The sequence below is a fragment of the Ursus americanus genome, chromosome 33, assembly GCF_024610735.1.
Source record: "Ursus americanus isolate L20-20 chromosome 33, mUrsAme1.1.p, whole genome shotgun sequence".
Classification (NCBI taxonomy): domain Eukaryota; kingdom Metazoa; phylum Chordata; class Mammalia; order Carnivora; family Ursidae; genus Ursus; species Ursus americanus.
This window is the reverse complement of record NC_142159.1, coordinates 14,236,270-14,254,520: the sequence shown is the minus strand read 5'-3', so window position 1 is coordinate 14,254,520 and position 18,251 is coordinate 14,236,270. Positions and strand designations below refer to the sequence as shown.

The 18,251-nt window shown below is 55.0% G+C and overlaps 1 protein-coding gene across 3 annotated transcripts in view; it reads left to right on the top strand.

Annotated features, from left to right (window-relative positions):
• The first annotated feature begins 229 nt into the window (after nucleotides 1-229).
• Nucleotides 230-18,251, top strand: part of EPHB2 (EPH receptor B2) — a 182,259-nt gene continuing 164,237 nt past the window's right edge. For 2 of the 3 annotated variants that reach the window (XM_045782559.2, XM_045782561.2), the window contains exon 1: nucleotides 230-363. In XM_045782559.2, the coding sequence (XP_045638515.1) occupies nucleotides 303-363 (61 nt within the window). In that variant the 5' untranslated portion in view covers nucleotides 230-302. The remainder of the gene's footprint in view (nucleotides 364-18,251) is intronic. The other variant, XM_045782560.2, reaches the window with a different exon arrangement.

Sequence of the window (18,251 nt, the reverse complement as noted above, 5' to 3'; positions counted from 1 at the left end):
GGGCGCGGGGGGGGCTGGGACTCGGGGGGCGCGCGCGGCCAGCTGGGGTCCCGGGCGCGCGCGGGGGGCGGCGGCCGGGCCGGTCTCCCCCCGCGCCCGCGGCTCAGGTGGGCCGTGCCCAGCGCTGGCGGAGCCCGGGTCCCCGTTCTGCCCGGGCTGGATGGCTCATTCTGCTGGCTGCGCGGTGGCGGCGGCTGTGTGTGCGCCGCGCCTCGCCGCTCCCCCCGGCCCCCCGAGCCCGGGGCGCGCGCTGCCGCCCGGGCCCCGCGGCGCCGCGGCCCGAGGCCCCGGGAAGCGCAGCCATGGCCCTGCGGAGGCTGGGGGCCGCGCTGCTGCTGCTGCCGCTGCTCGCCGCGGTGGAAGGTGAGCGGGCGGGCGGGCGGGCGATGGGGGCGGGGAGCGGCCGGGCACGGGCGGCCGCCGGCGCCCACCTCCGCCCCGCGGCCCGCAAAGTTTGCCCGGGGGCTCGCGCCGGGCGCAGGTGGCCGCGGGGAGGTGTGTCCGGCCGCGCCGGGAGGCGCGGGCCCCGCGGGCGCCCGAGGAGCGGCGGGCGCTGATTGACTGTGCCAGGAGGAGGCGAAGGGACCATCTTGCCGAGGCTTTGTAGCCAGCCCGGCGAGCGCCGCCCAGGGCCGGGGGCTGCCCACGCGCGCTCGCCGCCCCCGGCCCGGGCACCCCCTCCGTGCGGGCCTGGCCTGGCTCGGCACCGGGTGGAGGGGCGCCGGCCCGGGGGCCCGGCGCGCAGTCGGGGCTGGAAAGTTTGGCAGGGAGCAGAGGGAGGGAGGCACCGCGGCTGGCCGGGGTGGGGGCCCGCGGTCTGCGCCCCCGGGATGCGGCCGGCGCCCCGAAGAGCGGGGAGGGACTGGCAGAGTGGAAGTGAACGCGCCACCCCCCTCCCGCGCCGGTGCCTGCCCATCGCCCGCGGCGTACAATGGGGTCCCCTCCCCGGGAGGACTACGGGAGGGGGGATGGGTCCGTGGGCATCTCTCCGCGGCGCGGGGTCTCCGGGCACCCCTGCCGGCCACCGCCCCGCTGGCGGCAGAGCTCAGCGTGGCCGCTGGAGCCCCGGGAACTCTCCAGCTGCCGCCAGGGCCGGACCAGATGCTCTTGCCATGTGTTGGCTTTGGCCAGGGTCGCTGGTCCCTCTCCCCATGGCTTCGTGTGTTGGTACCACCCGACCCTCAAGGGGTCAGGGTGGCTGCCAGGTCTCCAGAGCCAGCTTGCTCTGGAGAGAAAGTTAGTGGGGTCTGGGTGTGTCCACCAGAAATGGCCAAGCTTGTAGGGCAAGGAATGAATATGAATAATGGTTCTCATGTGTACTGCACTTTACAGTTTCCAACCCGCTTTACAGTTTATGAAGTACTTCGCACTATATGCAGCTCTCTGTGGTTTACAACGTGCTGCACAGTTGACAAGGTACTTTAAGCTTTACAAAGTGCTGTCCCACCCACAATTTTGTTGGATTCCCCAAAAGAAGTCTTCCACAGAAGCCAGGTGGGTATGATTGCTACTCCCTTTTAATAGAAAGGGAAACCGAGGCTCAGAAAAGTGAGTGGCTTACCCACGGCTTTTGGGTGATAAAAATAGAACCCAGGGCGGAAGGTCTCTGCAGCCTGGGCTTTGCTCATAATCCTGGCTTTTCTTGCCCCTAAACAGGGTGAGCCCTTCTAGGATTCTGCCACCATGGGCTGAGAGGTGAAGTATACGTTCCCTCATCTCAGGCCACTTTGGGATGGTGGGGAGCCCCTTCCCCTTTTGCAACTCACGGCCCCCCCCCCCAACAAAAACCTGATCAGACCAGGTATGGGAGTGTGGCCTCTGCAAACAGCGCAATGGGGACCCTGTGCTATCACTTTAGTTCTTCTCTCAGTAAATGAGCACTTTAGTGACTGCAGTTTGGGGCTGGAGGGGTATCCCTAGATGGCAGTCAGTTTCTCGAACGCAGGCAGCTGTCCTCCGGCTCCTAGAGGATTTGGCGGTTGCCTGTGGTTTCCCAGAGTGGGGCCACTGGGGCAGTGAGGGTGCCACGGGCCCTGGGTGTGGAGGACAGCCCTGGGGCCTGGCTGCTGGCGGGAGCTCCCTAGAATATGGCTGAGGTACCACTTATTAACTATGGCTTTGGGGAAATGACTCATGTGTTGGCCCGCTATACATTGGGATGTTTACAGTATTATGGGGAGCTTGGCATAAATATTGCTATTTAGGCTGCAGTCAGCGGTGCTGGAGGGGAAGAAAATTGGCCCCTCTCGCGTTGGAAGCGGCCTGGGTGTGTTTTTAATTACCGTGGGGTAGATGGAAGGCCCATGCCTGTCCGGCTGTGGCCCTGGCTGGGGATGGTAGGGATCTGGTGAGCTGTGGCCTGGCTGGACTGTGGGCCCCGGACACAGGGCTGATCAGCTGCTGACATCAGAGGAGATGGCTGCTCGGGGGGTAGGGTAGAGGCACTCCAAACCTTGCTTCAGGCTCTTCCTTTGCCCCCCACCCCCAAGACATGAAGGAATCTAGTCTGTTAGGGGTTAACAAGGAGCTGGCCAAATGGATGGGGATGTGGTGTGAGGTGGAGGTCAAGGACCCTGCTTCTAATTTATTGCAGGACCCTGGGCCAGCTCCCTCCTTTACAGGGGCCTCAGTTTCCCTGTGCTTAAAATGGTCTAGGGGATCGCTTGGGATTCCATGATATGCATCCACTTCCTCTCTGTGAGCCTGTTTCTTCCTCGTCAGATGAAGGCATAATCATCGTGCCCATCCGGCCTACCACACAGGGGTGTCTGTGAGATTCAGACCACATAACGGACGAGAAGAGCCCACCTTGAGGGACTGTGTGTGGCCTTTGGGGGGTGGAAGATGAGGATGGGCAGGGCTGCTCGTGGCACATCCCAGAAGAGACACGGTTCAACTGGGAACAGCGCAATCTGTGGAGAGAGGTCTGAAACTTGGGGTGTTGGGAGGGCTGCCCCTGCAGCTCCCAGTCCCCTGAGTCACAGAGCCGGCACTCCCGTCCCCCCCTGCTCTTCATACCCTGCAGTAGCAAGGCTGTCCTGAGCACTGAGATCCTAGGAAACCCCCAGTTTTTAGAACAAGAGAGGGGAGAGAAGGTGTATGTATACTGGGGAGTGGGAGGCTCCAGGGTTAGGATGGTGAGCTCAATATCTCCCCCAAACCATGAGACACTTCCTCCCCTCCCCAGGGAAACACAGTCTGGAGCATCTGGAGTGGGGGCTTAGAGAGGGGTGGACATGCCTTGGGGACACATCCAACAGGAGAAGAGGCCAGTGACAGACCAGCCACTAGATGGAATCCAAAGGTTGAAGTCTAGAGAAAATCAGTCTCCGTGCATTTGCTCATTTGGTCTCCAAATAACACCGGTCTCTGGCCGGTGTGGTGCTGGACCCTGGGGCCAGCAGGGAGATAGGGGACAAGCCGATAGGGAAAACAGTTGGCACTGTATAATGTGATCAGTGCGTCCCAGAGTGCTGCCAGGAGGAAGTTGTGTGCCCCCTGGGGCAACAGAGGCGGTTTAGGATGGAAGAAGGCTATTTCCTCTTTCATGGCTTTATTCTTTGCCTCTTCGTTCTCTCCCTACTCCATTCTCCCTGCAATGAAACTTCCTCAGCCACCTGTCACCATAAAGAACTATGTTCTCAAAACATAAGGGGTTTGCCTCTGAGACTTAGAGGATGAGGAGCGTTTTACCTGGAAAGAGAAGCAGCACGTGTAGGGACATGGAGGCGTGGACCGGGGACTCGCTGGGGTGCATCTGAGGAGGATGAAAGTGGAGGGCAGGGCAAGTCCTGAAAGACTAGGATGGAAGGCTGAGGAATTTGGACTCAATGCTGAGGGTAATGGGGAGCCATTGAAGGTTCTTGAGCCATTGAGGGACCTGGCCAGATCTTTCCAAAGATCTCTGCTATCCAGTGTGTGAGATGTTCAGATGAGCCAAACCCAGCCCCACGCACTTGAGAAAAGGCCAGCTTGGCTGGTCCCTGCTAGACTGTGAGACCTCTGAGGGAGCTCACCTGGCTTATTTTTGTGTCCACTGTTGTGTAAAAAGAGCTCAATTCAAATGCCACCTCCCCAGAGGCCTTCCCTGATTACCTCATCTAAAGCAGACTTAGTCCAGCCACTTTCTTTTTTTTTTTTTTTTTTTTTTTAAGATTTTATTTATTTATTTGACAGAGAGACAGCCAGTGAGAGAGGGAACACAGCAGGGGGAGTGGGAGAGGAAGAAGCAGGCTTCCAGCAGAGGAGCCTGACGTGGGGCTCGATCCCATAACGCCAGGATCACGCCCTGAGCCGAAGGCAGACGCTTAACGACTGAGCCACCCAGGCGCCCCAGTCCAGCCACTTTCTAACCCACCTGCTTTATGTTTCTTCATAACGCCCACCGCCACCCGACACAGTATCAGAGCTTTGTTCGTTTCCTTGTTTTGTGTCCCACCTTGCCCACTAGACTGCGAACGCCGGGAGGGAAGAGGCTTTTATCAGCCACGTTTGCTGCGGCATCCCCAGTGCCTAGAACTGTACCCAGTCCCATGGGTCCCCAGTAACTGAATGACACAATCAGCTAAGGAACATTGAATGTATGGCGAGTGAGCATGTGAATGAATGTATCACGCTGTGTTACGTGATAAGTATCAGGGGAATGACACGGAGATGAAGGAGAGAGTCCACCTGGCCAGGAAGATGAAGGAAGTCTTCCTGGAGGCAGAAGCCGAGCAGCTGGGGGCAACAGGGATGCAGGACACAGCCCAGGGAGGGCTGAGGATTCAAATGGGTGAGCAGCAGCTGTGTGCTAGACGGAGTCCCCTTCTTATGAGGGTGGAGGGAGCCCGCCCTCCCCCATCTCTCCCACCCCCATCCCGGCTCTCTCCTGGGCCCACCTCTTGGGCATTACCTATCTAAGCCCCAGCGACCTTCAGTGGGATTAATTTGGAATCGGTTTTCCTTTTATGTTTGTTTCTTCTGCTTTTCATTTTTAAAGGAGGCTCCTTTCATGTATCCGTCTTAGCCAGGAAATCTGGGCGTAGATTTAAAACCCAAATGCTGTAGAATTCAGAAGCAAGTTGCCTTATTCATTCATTCCCCCATCCATCCACGGGCACCCACTCCGTGTCAGGTGCTGGGTAGGGGGAAGGCATTCTGGCTTCGGTGGGGAACAGGGCCAGCCCACTTCACAGACAGTGTGGGGTAAAGAAGAAACACCACGTTCTAAGGCAGTCGGACCTGGGTTTAAATCTCTGCATGCTGTGTCCTGGGCAAGGAATTCATATTCCCTGGAATCCCGTTCCCCCGGGGGATTTCTGTGGACACCTCCCGAAAGTGTCAGACACTTAGGCACATGACCGTGAACATTAGATACTCTTCTTGGCCCTTTTGAGGTCCCCTCCCTTGGTGTGTAGGCGGAGACTGTGATGGCCATGTCTAATTTGGCCCCCTTCTTGGCATCTGGATTGCCCAGGCAACAAATCGACCCTCAGTGTCTCTCTCAACCCATCGCTGGGCTCCCAGCGTCCCCCAGTCTTGGAATGGCAACCCCACAAGCGTGGGTGGGCCCAGAGCTCCATCTCTGCGTCCTCCTCCAGGGCCTTGTTGGGGGCAAATACTTGGGTTCTTATACCAGAGGGACTCTCAACAGGCCTCCTTAGTTCTGGGGATGTGTGATCACCCTGAGGTTATAATTGAGCACTGGATGTTAATGCAAAGTTTCCTAGGAAGAGGGTCCTTAGTTTCAGAAGTTGCTCACTAACGGTGAAAACACCAGCCTACACCAGGGCACACAGTGGGAGGCTTGCTTCCCCTAACTCTGGAATCCCAGATTTGCTCCCACCCCTGCCAGCGCTTCTGCTCTGCTGTGGCCCCAGCCCTTCCCATGAGGTTGCTGTTCCTGGTGCTTTTGCCTCCCCCTCCCCCCCAACTTCATCAAGGTTTTGCATCAGCTTCAGAGCAGGAGTGGGGTGAGGTTCTCTGGGCAGCTGTGCTGGGCTCTCAGCAAAGCCCGGGGTGGCAGCTGGGCAACTCTGCCACCTAGGGCTCACCTATGAGTTTAGGCTGCAGCTTGGAGCCCCGCAGGAAGGTGTGGATGGAGCTGGCTGGTGACAGGAGGCCCGGACCTGGCAAGGCAGGGGAGCTGTGCTCCCTGCCTGGGTAGAGAGGCGAGATCAGAATGGCCAAGCCTGGCCTGCTTGCCTGACTTAGCTGGCGATTTGGTAGATCAAGAGTGAGGCCTGGGAGTCTGTATCTTTAACACATTCCCCTGGTCTTTTCCATTGGGCAGGCAGATTTGTCCCCCAGAGGCCTAAGATAAACCACAGGACTCCTGGGAAAAAGGAAGGGAAGCCGCAGCGGGAAACTGGAAAAGACTGAAATGAAGCGAAATCAATCAGAGTTAGCGCCACCTGCCCCGGCTGCCTGCTGGTGAACAGAGAGGCTGGGCTGGGGGAGGGCGGGGAAGAATGTTTGCGCAGCTCCCAGGGGTGGGGCCCGCCAGTTGATGTGATAGCACCTGGGAACTTCCTGATTGGGATCGGCTCAGTCTGATAAGGCTGCTTGAAAGCCCTTTAGGGCCTCTTAAGGCAGCTGCCTTCTGGAGGGTGGGAGAAGGGACACCTGTGTCTTTGGCGCCCCTGTGTCACCTGGGGAGCTTGCCCAGGCCACCTTAGCCTGGGCCACACTAGGTGAGCCTCCTGGAACCATCTGTCGCCCTGCGGCAGCCCCCTAGGGGTGGGGGTGTGCTCAGGGAGGAGACCTCGCCCGCTCTGTGGCCTTGAACAAGTGATGCGCTGAGCCTTAGCTTCCTCGTCTGGAAACTGGAGATGTGAACACACCTGCTTCTCAGCGGCTCCTGGCGAGGATTAAATGAGATGCTATTATACGATGACCAGCTGTGCCGCCCAACCCCTGGCCGTCCCTGACGTTCACTGGTTGTCATCACTGTGAAACGTCAGCACCCTCACTCCTCGCCAGAATACTTGCTCCTTTCTCTGAAATCCCACAGCCCTTTAGCTTAGCCCTGACCCCTTTTTCTCTTGTTCCATAAACCGCGTAGCCTGGGGGCTAACAAGAAGGGCTTCTGGAGTCAGGCTGTCCTTTACCGTGTGTCCTCTGGTGGATTACTTAGCCTGAGTCCCAGCTCCCTCCTCTCTAACATGGGGAAAACAGGAGTGCCTGGGTGGCTCAGTCGGTTAAGCATCTACCTTCGGTTCAGGTCATGATCCCAGGGTCCTAGGATCAAGCCTTGCAACAGGCTCGCTGCTCAGCAGGGAGTCTGCTTCTCCCTCTCCCTCTGCCTCTCCCCCACCCCGGCTTGTGCTCTCTCTCTCTCTCTCTCACTCCTTCTCTCTCAAATAAATAAATAAAATCTTAAAAACAACATAAAATGGGGATAACAGTAGTTTCCAGCTCTTTAGGTGGTTGTAAGGAATGAATGTGTTAATGCATACGAGATAAAGCCGAGTGTTTGCCTGAAGTGTGATGAGAACGCAGCAAATATTAACCAGGCGTTATTGCCCGATACCAACAGCAAACTGGCTTCAGAGTCGGGGAATGTGGGTGCTGTCTCACTAGGGGAACTCCGGCTCCAGCTCTCCCTCACCCCTCTTCATTCGACCGTAGGGAAAGACCAGAGATACAGTATTAAGTTCTGAGCCTTATAGGGCAAGGATCTGACTCTTCCTGGGTAGTCGAGAGGCCCCTTCAGCCTCTCTCTCTGGGACCCATCCCTTCCCTGGTTCTGCCTCCCTGATCTCAGGAAAGCGATAGGATCCCCTGTAGCTGTGTTTTCCTTCTTGGCCCTTTGCCTGCCAGGCACCAACTGCCATGCCATGATAATGATAACGGCCATCGATTCTCGTGCCAGGCGCTCCACTAAGGGCATCGTGTATGTCTTCTGGTGCAATTGCCCCAGGAGCCCCACCACATGGTTTTAGTATTATGCCCATTTTGCAGATGAGAAAACCGAAGCTCAGAGTTTTAGCCCAAGAACCTAAAACTAGGCAGTGGGAGTCCGGGATTCAAACCCAGGTCCGGGTGACTCCCAAGTTCTTGCTCCTCACTGCCACTCAAGCCGCTTCTGGAATGTGCCTCCCAGCTCAGAGGAAGGGCTTGGCTCTGGCGAGGGTCTCCAGGGCAGCCATCCAGCCTCTGACTCCATCGACATCCTGAGATAATGCAAGCGGGAGGGTTCTGGAACTCACAAACCTGCCATAAAAATGCAATTTCTGTCATAATGGCCAGAATAATGTTGTTCTAACTTAGACAAATCGGGTGTGAACTCGTTACGTTGTAAGGGGCGTCTCCACAGAGAACTGAGCCGCACGGCCATGTGTAGTCTGTATATCCAAATCCGTTAGCTCATCGGGTTCTCGCAGCAACCCAGTAAGTGGGCAGGAGCCAGGGGGCCCATTTCAGAGATGAGGAAACTGAGGCCTGGGGGGATAACCCTACTTGCCCAAGGTCAGCGGCCACACCAAGCTTGAAGCCCAAGGCCAGTCTCCATGGCCCAAAGATCATCAATCCAATTTGAATTCTTAGCCAACATTTAAAAAATCAAGAGATTTTAGAGAGAAATCCTCTTTCTGGCTTCTGTGAAAAGTCAGACAATCTGGCTTCGCTGGGCCCACGTCCCACATGGCCACAGTTGGCTGGAGCCGAATAGTGGCTGCCTCTTCAGAAGGCATGAGTGCTGGGGGTAACTGGCTACCAACTCGCATCACACATTTGTGTAACTCTTCTCGCCCCTGTAGGCTCAAGTTTTCCTTCTAGATCTGCCCCCGTCTCTCTGCGTGATCTGGAGTAAATGACTGCCCCTCTCAGGGCCTCAGCTGCCTCTTCCATAAAGTGAAGGGGTGGGACTCAGTGGTTTGGGAGGCCCCTTCCAGCTCCTGGATTCCATGTCCCGGCAGGGGAGGGGAGAGCTATCAAAAGTACAGGGCTCTGCTCCTGCAAAGTGTATCGGTTATCTTCTGCTGCATAACAAGTCACCCCCAAACTTACAGGCTTAAAACAATGAGTGATTATTTCTCCTGATTCCGTGCATGGGCTGGGTTCTGCTGGGCGTTCATTCTGCTCCGTGTGGCATCAGCTGGGATCACTCGCGAACCCACACTCAGCTAGGTTGTGCCAGAAGGTCCGTTGTGGCCTCACAGACCTGTCCGACGCCCTGGTCGGCGTGGGGGCGGGGGGCTGGGCCTGCTCTCACATTCCTCGGGCTCTCTCACCAGCAGTAGTCCAGACTGACTTGCTTTCCATGGTGGTTGGCTCCCGGGACGGTGAAACCGAAACCACCCAGACTTCTGAAGACCCAGCATCTAACGTCACAAAACATCACCCCTGCCACCAAAAAAAAAAAAAAAAAAATGGTCACAAAGCCATTTCAGATTCTTCCCAGACTTCTTTATCAGGTTCAAGGTGGAGGGAAATACACTGGGCTTGATTTTCTGCTCAGTCGTTAAAGGAAAGTCCCATTTCTTTCTTTCTTTCTTTTTTTTTTTTTTTCAAGTAAGCTCTATGCCCTACGTGGGGCTTGAGCTCACGACCCTGAGATCAAAAGTCACACATTCTGCCAACTGAGCTAGCGAGGTGCTCCCAGGAAAGCCCCATTTCTTGCTCAATGGTTTCACACGTAAAACTGACTCTGTGTTGCCCCCAGTCTTCAACACGTCTTTGGAGGGGATGCTTAGAGCTCGGTGTCCCCGACCCACCGACTTCACCACTGGCACACCTCTCCATGTGCTCTGAGCCAACCCGTGGCCCAAACTTAGGCTTAGACTGCCCCCCCCCCCCTTAATGGGAAGAGTGGCTTTGTGTTTAGCTATGGGAGGCATCGTTGGTGGCCATATTTGGAGACAATCTGCCACAGGGAGTTTATAGTCTGGAGCAGGGGTGCGGGGAACAGGAAGCCAGAAACCTCATTCCCTACCTTCTGTTCCCTCCCATGCCACCCCCAGCACTACCTCCCTGCACCGGCTGCCAGGGTTATCTGTTTCCCCTGAGAAGGCAAGGGACTCTCCGCTTCACCTTATCCCGTGCTCAGCACAACACTCATGACAGGCACGGAATAGATGTGTATGCAGTAAATGACAAATAATTAAAAATGGCAGCCAGAATCATAGATATTCAAGATCTGGCATGAGGCATGAGGTCAGAGAAGGGGGCCCTGGTCCGGTGGGACTGAATTTGGAGAATGGGACCAAGGCACCCCTGTGGCCTAGGTCAGAACATATCACCCCTCGGGGCCTCAGTTTCCTTATCAGTAAATTGAAGGTCATGATTTCACCCACCTCAAGAGGCCATGGCAAGGAGCAACTGGGTTCTTCATTCAACTATAAAAGAACGTGTAACGTGTGTCTTTGATTTGTCACTCGCACCTCGGTCGAGGGCCACGGTAGGGGTAGGGAAGCCTTGGTGGAAACTAAGAAGTCTAGAGGCATTGGCCTGCTGCTGTCAGATCTAAGTTTGGACCGCAGGTTGGCCCAGAGCACATAGAGATGTTGTGCCAGTGGTGAGTTGCGGGGGAGGTGGGGGGATGCTGAGCTCTGAGTGGGGGCCGGGTGTTAGACAGATGACAGTGCCCTGGAGACCATACCTGTCCTCCGAGGAAGGCCGGTGCTACCCGCTGCTGGCCGTGTTGCCATGCTGGAATTGGGGTTCAATTTTGCCACATCTTTTTTTTTTTTAAAGATTTTATTTATTTATTTTGACAGAGATAGAGACAGCCAGCGAGAGAGGGAACACAAGCAGGGGGAGTGGGAGAGGAAGAAGCAGGCTCACAGTGGAGGAGCCTGATGTGGGGCTCGATCCCACAACGCTGGGATCACGCCCTGAGCCGAAGGCAGACACTTAACCGCTGTGCCACCCAGGCGCCCCTGCCACATCTTCTGATTTCCAAAGTTTTGATGTGTATGGGAAAATGAGCTTTTAAATGTTTGCTCAGTGCATCTGAAAACATAGTCCCGGTTGACCCAAACCGTGTTTGTTGGCTTGATCTCGTTCGCTGGCTGGCAGTTTACAAGTTCTAGTTCAGCTGTGTCGGGGGGCGGGGGGGGGGGCGAGATAGCGAGAGCATCGTTATCTCCATTTTACAAATGGAGAAACTGGGATGCTAACAGCTGAAGTGACTCACCCCAGGTCACACAGCTGGTAGGTAGTGAGGTTGCTGGCAATGCCTCTTAACCTTGACTTGGGGGATTTCTTTTCCTGTAACTGCCCTCCACGCTTCCTTTTCCTGCCTTCCGGGACAACCCAGAAGCATAAGCTCCTTCTTGCAGGTATCTGTCATGTTTGAAGTCAGAGGGCATGTCTTCTGTTGGGTTTCTTCTTTGGGGCAAGTTGCTGGAGTGGAAAGCAGGGGTCTTCCAATAGAAGCATGCCAGCCTGGACCTTCGGCTTGACTCTTACAGCATGACCTTGGCCCTTTAACTTACCTTCTTGAGCCTCCACTTCTTCCTCTGTGAAATGGGGCTAGGAGCGTCTTCCTAGGAAGCGACTTCTTAGATGATTATTAGGGGAAGAAGTGGCAAGGCAGGCATTCTAGGCGATGGAACAGCATCTGCACAGGTCCGGATAGGGGCCTCTGAGTGTGTGGTGCGCGGGGAAGCTGGAGACAGTCCTGTGTGGCTGAGAACAGGGCATGCCAAGCACCAGGGCGGGGTGCAAGCTGCCCGGCCACAGCAGGGAGAGAGCGTGGGGTCAACATTCCCATTATGGCGACGACATATGTCCACAGCACCAACTTGTCACTTGGCCTGAGTCCATGGGAAGCCGGAAGGACAAAAAGCATCTGAAACGTGTAAGTGGGGAGAAAGCGGCTTAGCGCACAGTGGGATGCGTCCCGCCTGAATGGGGCTTCTCCGCCTCTCACGGGGAGGCAGAGCCTGGGAACAGCCTCGGCCAGAGCCCGCAGGGCCTTTCTGGAACCCACGAAAGGCCGTGGCCCAGGGAGTCTGTTCGAGTCAGGGCCCCGGCCGGTCCGTCCTCTTGCCTGTCCCCATCAGTGTCAGCTGTCATTCCCCACGGCCTCAGATGGCAGCTCCCGTGGCTCTCGGGAGAACAGCCGGAACGAGGCCCTGACGCTGGGTGTCCCCGAGCCGGCCCGGAAGCCCAGCCCTGCCAGCAAAGCTTGGGACTCCCTTCTGGAGTTGAAAGGTTCTGATGTCCCCTTGGCCTGAGTCCAGGGATGGGGCAGAGGCAGGAGACCCCGGAGGAAAGTCCCGGACTTTGGAGATGGGCAGACCGTCCAACTCCTGGCCTCTCCAGGTGCCCACTGTATCACCTCGGGTGTCACTTCGTCCTCCTCCGCCTCGGTTTCTCCCATGTATAACATGAGGGTAATCTCACCTCCCCTGTGCTGTCGTTTGGGGAGTGAAAAGAGCTAACGTATGAAAGGCAGGTGTTTGCTGAACCTCGCCCAGCCTCAGTTTCTCAGCTGTTCCGTGAGACGAGTAATAGTAATCAAAACAGCAACTAACACTTACCGAGGGCTTGCTAGAGACCAGCCACGGTGGTCAGGTGTTACTAAGACCTGCGTTCTAGAGACAGAAAGTGAAGGCTGAAAGACGTTACAGCCTACAGTCGGTAATGGAGCTCGAACCCAAGCTCAGGGAGCCTGACTTCAAGACGGATCAGCAAAGAGCTGATCCCTTCTTTTCTTCTTCTCTTTAATATTTCAAACATACAGGAAAGTTGGAAGTGTAGTAAAATAAACACCTATGGATCCTTCACGTCGATTCAACAGTTGTGGACGTTTTTGCCACATCTGCGTCGCTCTGCGTACGGGTATGTGTGCACGTATATGCGTATTTGACCCGAAGTTACAGGCGTGGACAAAGAGCTGGTGTTTACTGAGAATTGATGCATGTATGCCTCAAGCCCACGTTCTTAACCACTATTTTAGATCACACGTTGAAGCTTGGCAGTGACCGGGAAGAGAAAGTAGGGTTACCTCCAGCCAACCAACTACTTCCCCCTGGATTGATCAGTCCCCGCCATGGCCAAGGGGGGAGGGGCTAGATGTGTCTTTTCGTTTTCAGAAGAGGGAAGAAAGACTCAGAGGTGAAGTCACTTAGAGCAAAATAGGAGGTTGGGATTTACACCTGCGTCTGCTTGACAGCAAAGCCGGTCCCACAAAATGTTGGGGGACCCACTTTTCTCCCTTCCAGATGTACCCCTATTGTAACCACTAGAACGCAACCCAGGTCAGCAGATGGCAACTTGGCTCCCAGCTGCAGGAGGATGTGGCCCTTTCTTTCTGGGAATTGAGGGGAAATTACAGAGTCCAGTGGACTTGGAAAAACTGGGGACTGGCCCATGGTCCACAGTTAACCAGGTGGTTATGAGGACTCAGGCCTTTGGACTTCTGGAATCCATCATGCTATTTCATGTTGCCTCCTTGCCTGGGTGCCCTCTCTCTGGCTAGTTTTTGCTGCTTATCAAGACCAAGCTTGGCATCTTCTCCTGTCTGAGCCTTGCTTTGACGTCTCTCTCTGGCCCCTCCTGCTTCTGTGTGCAATGTTGAGCCTACTGTCTTTGGCGGCCTCTGTGTTCTTGGTAGCACCTTGTACATACTTATTTTACAATGTGTAGTTCAGACCGTACTGGGTACTGGGTCAACATGTCTGCCTTCCCCCCAACCATACTGGGAGGTCCTCAGCCATACCGGTTGGGTAGTGTACCGTTGCGTAAGTGGATAGCTGAACAGGTGGATGGGTGCGTGAGCCATTGATGGTTAGATGGGTGAGTGGCTGGATAGGTGAGTAGAGGAGGAATGAATGGAAGTTGCATGGATTAGATGGTGGGATGAATGACGGACAATTTGAAGGCTGGCTGGATGGTTGGCTGGCTGGATAATGGCAGGAAAGCTGCATGTTTTCGAGAGTGGGGTGGAAAAAATTAACAAATACCAAAACCACAGTCCAGTTTTCCACCTCTCTAGATGCCCTCTGGTATCTAGACTGTGATATTTCCTTTTTCTCCAGTTTCTGGCCCTGGAAAGAGCTGGCAAACAGCACACTCCCCAGGTTTGGAGAAATCTTCTGAGCTATTGATGGTGGATTTGCCAAACTTTCTGCACTGAGGAGTTCCGGAGAAGTTGGCCCCCAACGTGAATTTCTGTAAAGTAAATCCTATTTTCCCATTGACTTGGCTCATACTTTTGGAGATATGTTCCTGCTGTCAGGGGCCAGTGCTCTCAGAGGCTGGTGACAGGTGGAGGAAGAGCGGGAACTCCCCTGGGCATCAGCTGCCCTGAGCTTCCACTCACTCAACCTTGAGAGCAGACTGATGCTGGCCAGGAGCACGGGAGCTTGGAGCCAGGGGGAACAGATTTGGCATCTGGTCCCAGAATCCTCATCTGCCAGTGGGATGCTATGCTGCTAGCCTTCTGGGATAGCATGCTCAGTCTCCTCCAGCCTATCTGTTTCTGTGCATCTGTCCATACCTCCTTCCTTCCTTTCCATATTCCACCTTCCTTCCATCCATCCGTCCGTCCATCCATCCATCCATCCATCCATCATCTCTCCATTCAGTAGTCATTTATGAAAGCCTATAGGGTGCCAAAGGACACAGGAATTAAACAGAATTCACATTCTGATGTCCATGAGTTATATCCCAGGAGAGGGTTAGGACAGCTCTCCTTCCTCTTCTTTCTTTTCCGTCTCTTTTTCCCTTCCCCTTCTTGTTCTCCTTCTTCTCTTCCTTCAGTAACATCATCATCATAAGCGCTTCCCACCACTGAGTGCCTGTTACATGCTAGGCACCATACTGGCTGCTTTTCAGAGATGTGCACTGAATCCCCTGAACAACTGTGCGTAATAGTTATTAACACTTGCTTTGCAGATGAAAAAGCAGGTTCAGAGATGATGGAATATACTGAGTGCAAAGGGGAAATGTCTTCCCGCCTGGGCTGTCGGGGGGCGGCGTATTTGTCTGCATAGGATTTTTGACACACAAGGAATGGAATGAAGGGCATTCTTAGCAGTGGGAACAGCCTGAGCAAAGACCTAGAGGCTGGAAGAGGGCAGGTTCTCAGAAGCCACAGTGAATGAAAGTGTGTGAGAAAAATGGGAGGTGAGGCTGGCAGAGGAGGTTTGAGCCAGGGAAGAGAGGCCTGGAGTATAAGCTGGGGTGTTTGGAGTTGGTGTTGGAGGCAGTAGGGAGCCACTGAAAGAAAGCGAAATCAGGGAAGGGTCCAGGAAGGTGGCCGTCGAGGCTGGAGTCCGGGGCAGATCCAGAGCAAGGAGAGGCAGGCTCGAGGCTGGGAGGGGCTGCCCAGGTCTGGCCTCAAATAAGCCAGACCCTGGGTGCAGGGTAACCCTGGGCAGCCAGCTGCTCTGGCTGTGGGAGGGGCCAGAAGGTAGCAAATATACTGGGAAGGTGGGCCAGAATGGTGGGGACCCTGCAAAGTGAACATGTCAGGGGAGGGCAGCTGCCTGGCCCCTTCTTCCTTCTCTGGAGCCTTCCAGCTCCCAGAGTGCTCTTCAGGATCCTGTCCTTCCCACCCCAACCCCCCACCCACTCCCCCCCCCCCCCCCCCCGCCCCGTGCAAGGGAAGGGCTGCGGGCACTCTGTTTGGGGCTCAGCTCTTTCACAGATCCTGGACAACCCGAGTAGCACACTGGGAATCATCCCAAAAATATGAGAGCTGGACATGTGGGGAAACTGAGGCCCAGAAAGGGACAGCACCTGCCTGAGGTCACACAGAGCCAGCTGCAGGCCTGGGCCTTGGGGCTGGGTCCATAGCCACTAAAACGCTTTACGAGGGAGATAAGACCATTAAAGTCAGCGGCTCCCTTTCCCAGCCGTAGGGACTTGGATTAAGTATTTAACATCTGCCTCTAGTCCTTTTGAGACCGAGGTGCAATAAAAATAAATAATGGAGATTTTTAAAATGACTTAACCTATTTTGACCTTTAGTTTACCCTTCTATAAAATGGGAATTATAACAGAAAAAAAACCCAGAACATCAGTTAGTCATTGTTTGTCACCCTGTAAGATTGTAAGCTTCGTAAAGGCAGGGCTTTTGTCTCTTGTCTACAAGTGTCCAGCATGGCACCTGGGACATAGGAAGTGTCAATCATCAGCAAACGCACGAGTGAAGAAAGAATCGCCATCGTTCGTGGACTCCTTACGGTGTGCCAGACGCCGCACAAAGCCTTTTACGTGCAGACTGCTGCTTCCTCTCAGAGCCAGCCCACGGAGTGGGTATGATTATCCCCACTTTACCAATGAAGCTGAGGCTCAGAGAGTCTCTATGGCCTGCCCCTGGTCACAGGGCCCTTGGGCGAGATTGCTGGGCTTGAAGCCCTGCTCTGACCCCGCAGGTGCACAGCTGCTACAGAGCTGAGTGAAGGTTCTGGTGCTTCTGGGCCCTCGTTCAGGGCCTGGCACAAAGCAGAGCTGGAGGTATGGTGTCTCCTGCTCTGTTCTCCCCCATTCCCCTTCCCCGGACCTCAGTTTTCCTCTCTGGAAAGCTCCCGAGCTGGACACTGGCCTTCCCAGTGTCCTTCCACATGGACCTCTCCTACCAAGGAGGACCTTCCCTGTCCCTCCATCGTCCCAGCTGACAACTCTATGGCCTGGTGTCCTGCCGATTGTGACCAACTCCCATTCCCAAGAGAAAAGGCCCTGGAGGTCGCTCGACACTCACTTCCTCTCCTGGGACACTAGCACCTCCGTGGTCTCTCTGCTCGCTTCCTGAGAGGCCCCAAATTGGCCTCCAGACAGATCCACCTGGCTGGCAGCACCCGGTGGCCCTCGGGAGGGGCGTCTTCTCCCTGATGGCGTCCGTCCCAAGGTGCGAGGCTCCAGCTGCACGCGGCGGCCGGGCTGCCGCTCTGTCTGGAGCGCTGCTCAGAGAAACAAACACAGCTGTGTTTATTCCAGAAATTACACATCCTGATAATCTGCTCGCTCGGGGTAATGCCTCCCAGTGAGGATCAAGGGGGAGCTGCGCAGAGTTTCCTGAGTTTCTGGGCGGATTTTAATTCTCTGTGACAACTGTTCTGTTGGGCAGACCTTGGTCAGCGAGTAGACCTCAGACAGCAGACACCTAGACAACTTTGGAATGCTCAGTCCTGGCAGGTGTTCTCACCTTGGCCTGAGATCCTGGGACGAGCGGATCTTTTGCCTTGAAGGCTCCAAACTGGGGGACTTGAGCCTGACCCGGCCAACCCTGGCCATCCTGGGACACAGACACAGAAACATATGGACCTATGTTAAGATAACATCACCTGGAATTGGATTTTGAATCCCACCTTCTCTCTCTAAAACATTCCCGTGACTTCCTATTTCTTTTAGGATAAAGACCCGCCATTGCCATGGCCCAGAGGCCCTGCTTGGTCTGGCTGCTGCCCTTTCCCTAGCTTGTCTCCATCACCCACCTCATCTAGGGGTTCCAGCCACTCTGATCTTTCATCCATTACACTCCCTTCCAGCACTTCCTTTGCACTGGCTGGTCCCTCCCCCTGGAATGCTGTTCCCCTCACTCAACACCTGGATAATTTTTACCCATCCTCCACTTTTCTAGGAAAGGTTCCTTGAGTTTCCTGGTAGCTCCACAGGCCAATCTTTTGCAGCATTCATCAAAGTCATTATTTTAAAATAATTAGCGTGTTTCTTTGCTCATCTGTCGCTCACCAGACTGTAAATTCCCTAAGAGCAGGGACCATTGTTGAATGGCTTTATCACTAGATTCCCCAGGCCTAGCATAGTGCCTGGCCCATAGTAAGTGCTCAGTAAATATGTATTGATTGGAAGAATGAATGAATGAATGAATGAATGAATGAATGAATGAATACACGGTTCTCAGGATAAACGAAAGGAGGATACGCTTCTGTTTGTTCTTTTGGGTGACAGTTGGCAGAGTGCTGTGACATCCGTCATCTCTCTTTAATTGAACAGACTGGTATTGAAGTCTGCAGGGGCTTGGCACAGAGCCAGGCCCCAGGGTGGGGGTGGGGGGATCCACAGTGCATCAGGCATCATGGGCCTTGGCTTCAGGAGCTCGCACGCGGGATGTGCACAGCCCCCTGGGAGGAAGAGCCCACTGGGATTATTCTCCTAGACGGACGGAGGAGGCTTTGGATACATGGAGAGAAGTAGCTTGGTGGGGCCACACAATGGGCAAGGGGGGACAGATGTACACGTCAAGCCTGCTGACCCTTCCCCTGCTTCTCTCTGGCACTCAGATGGGGGCTGCCAGCAGGTCCCTGGCATCTGGGGGTCTGCAGCCTGGTGCCTTGACATCCAAGCCTCTTACC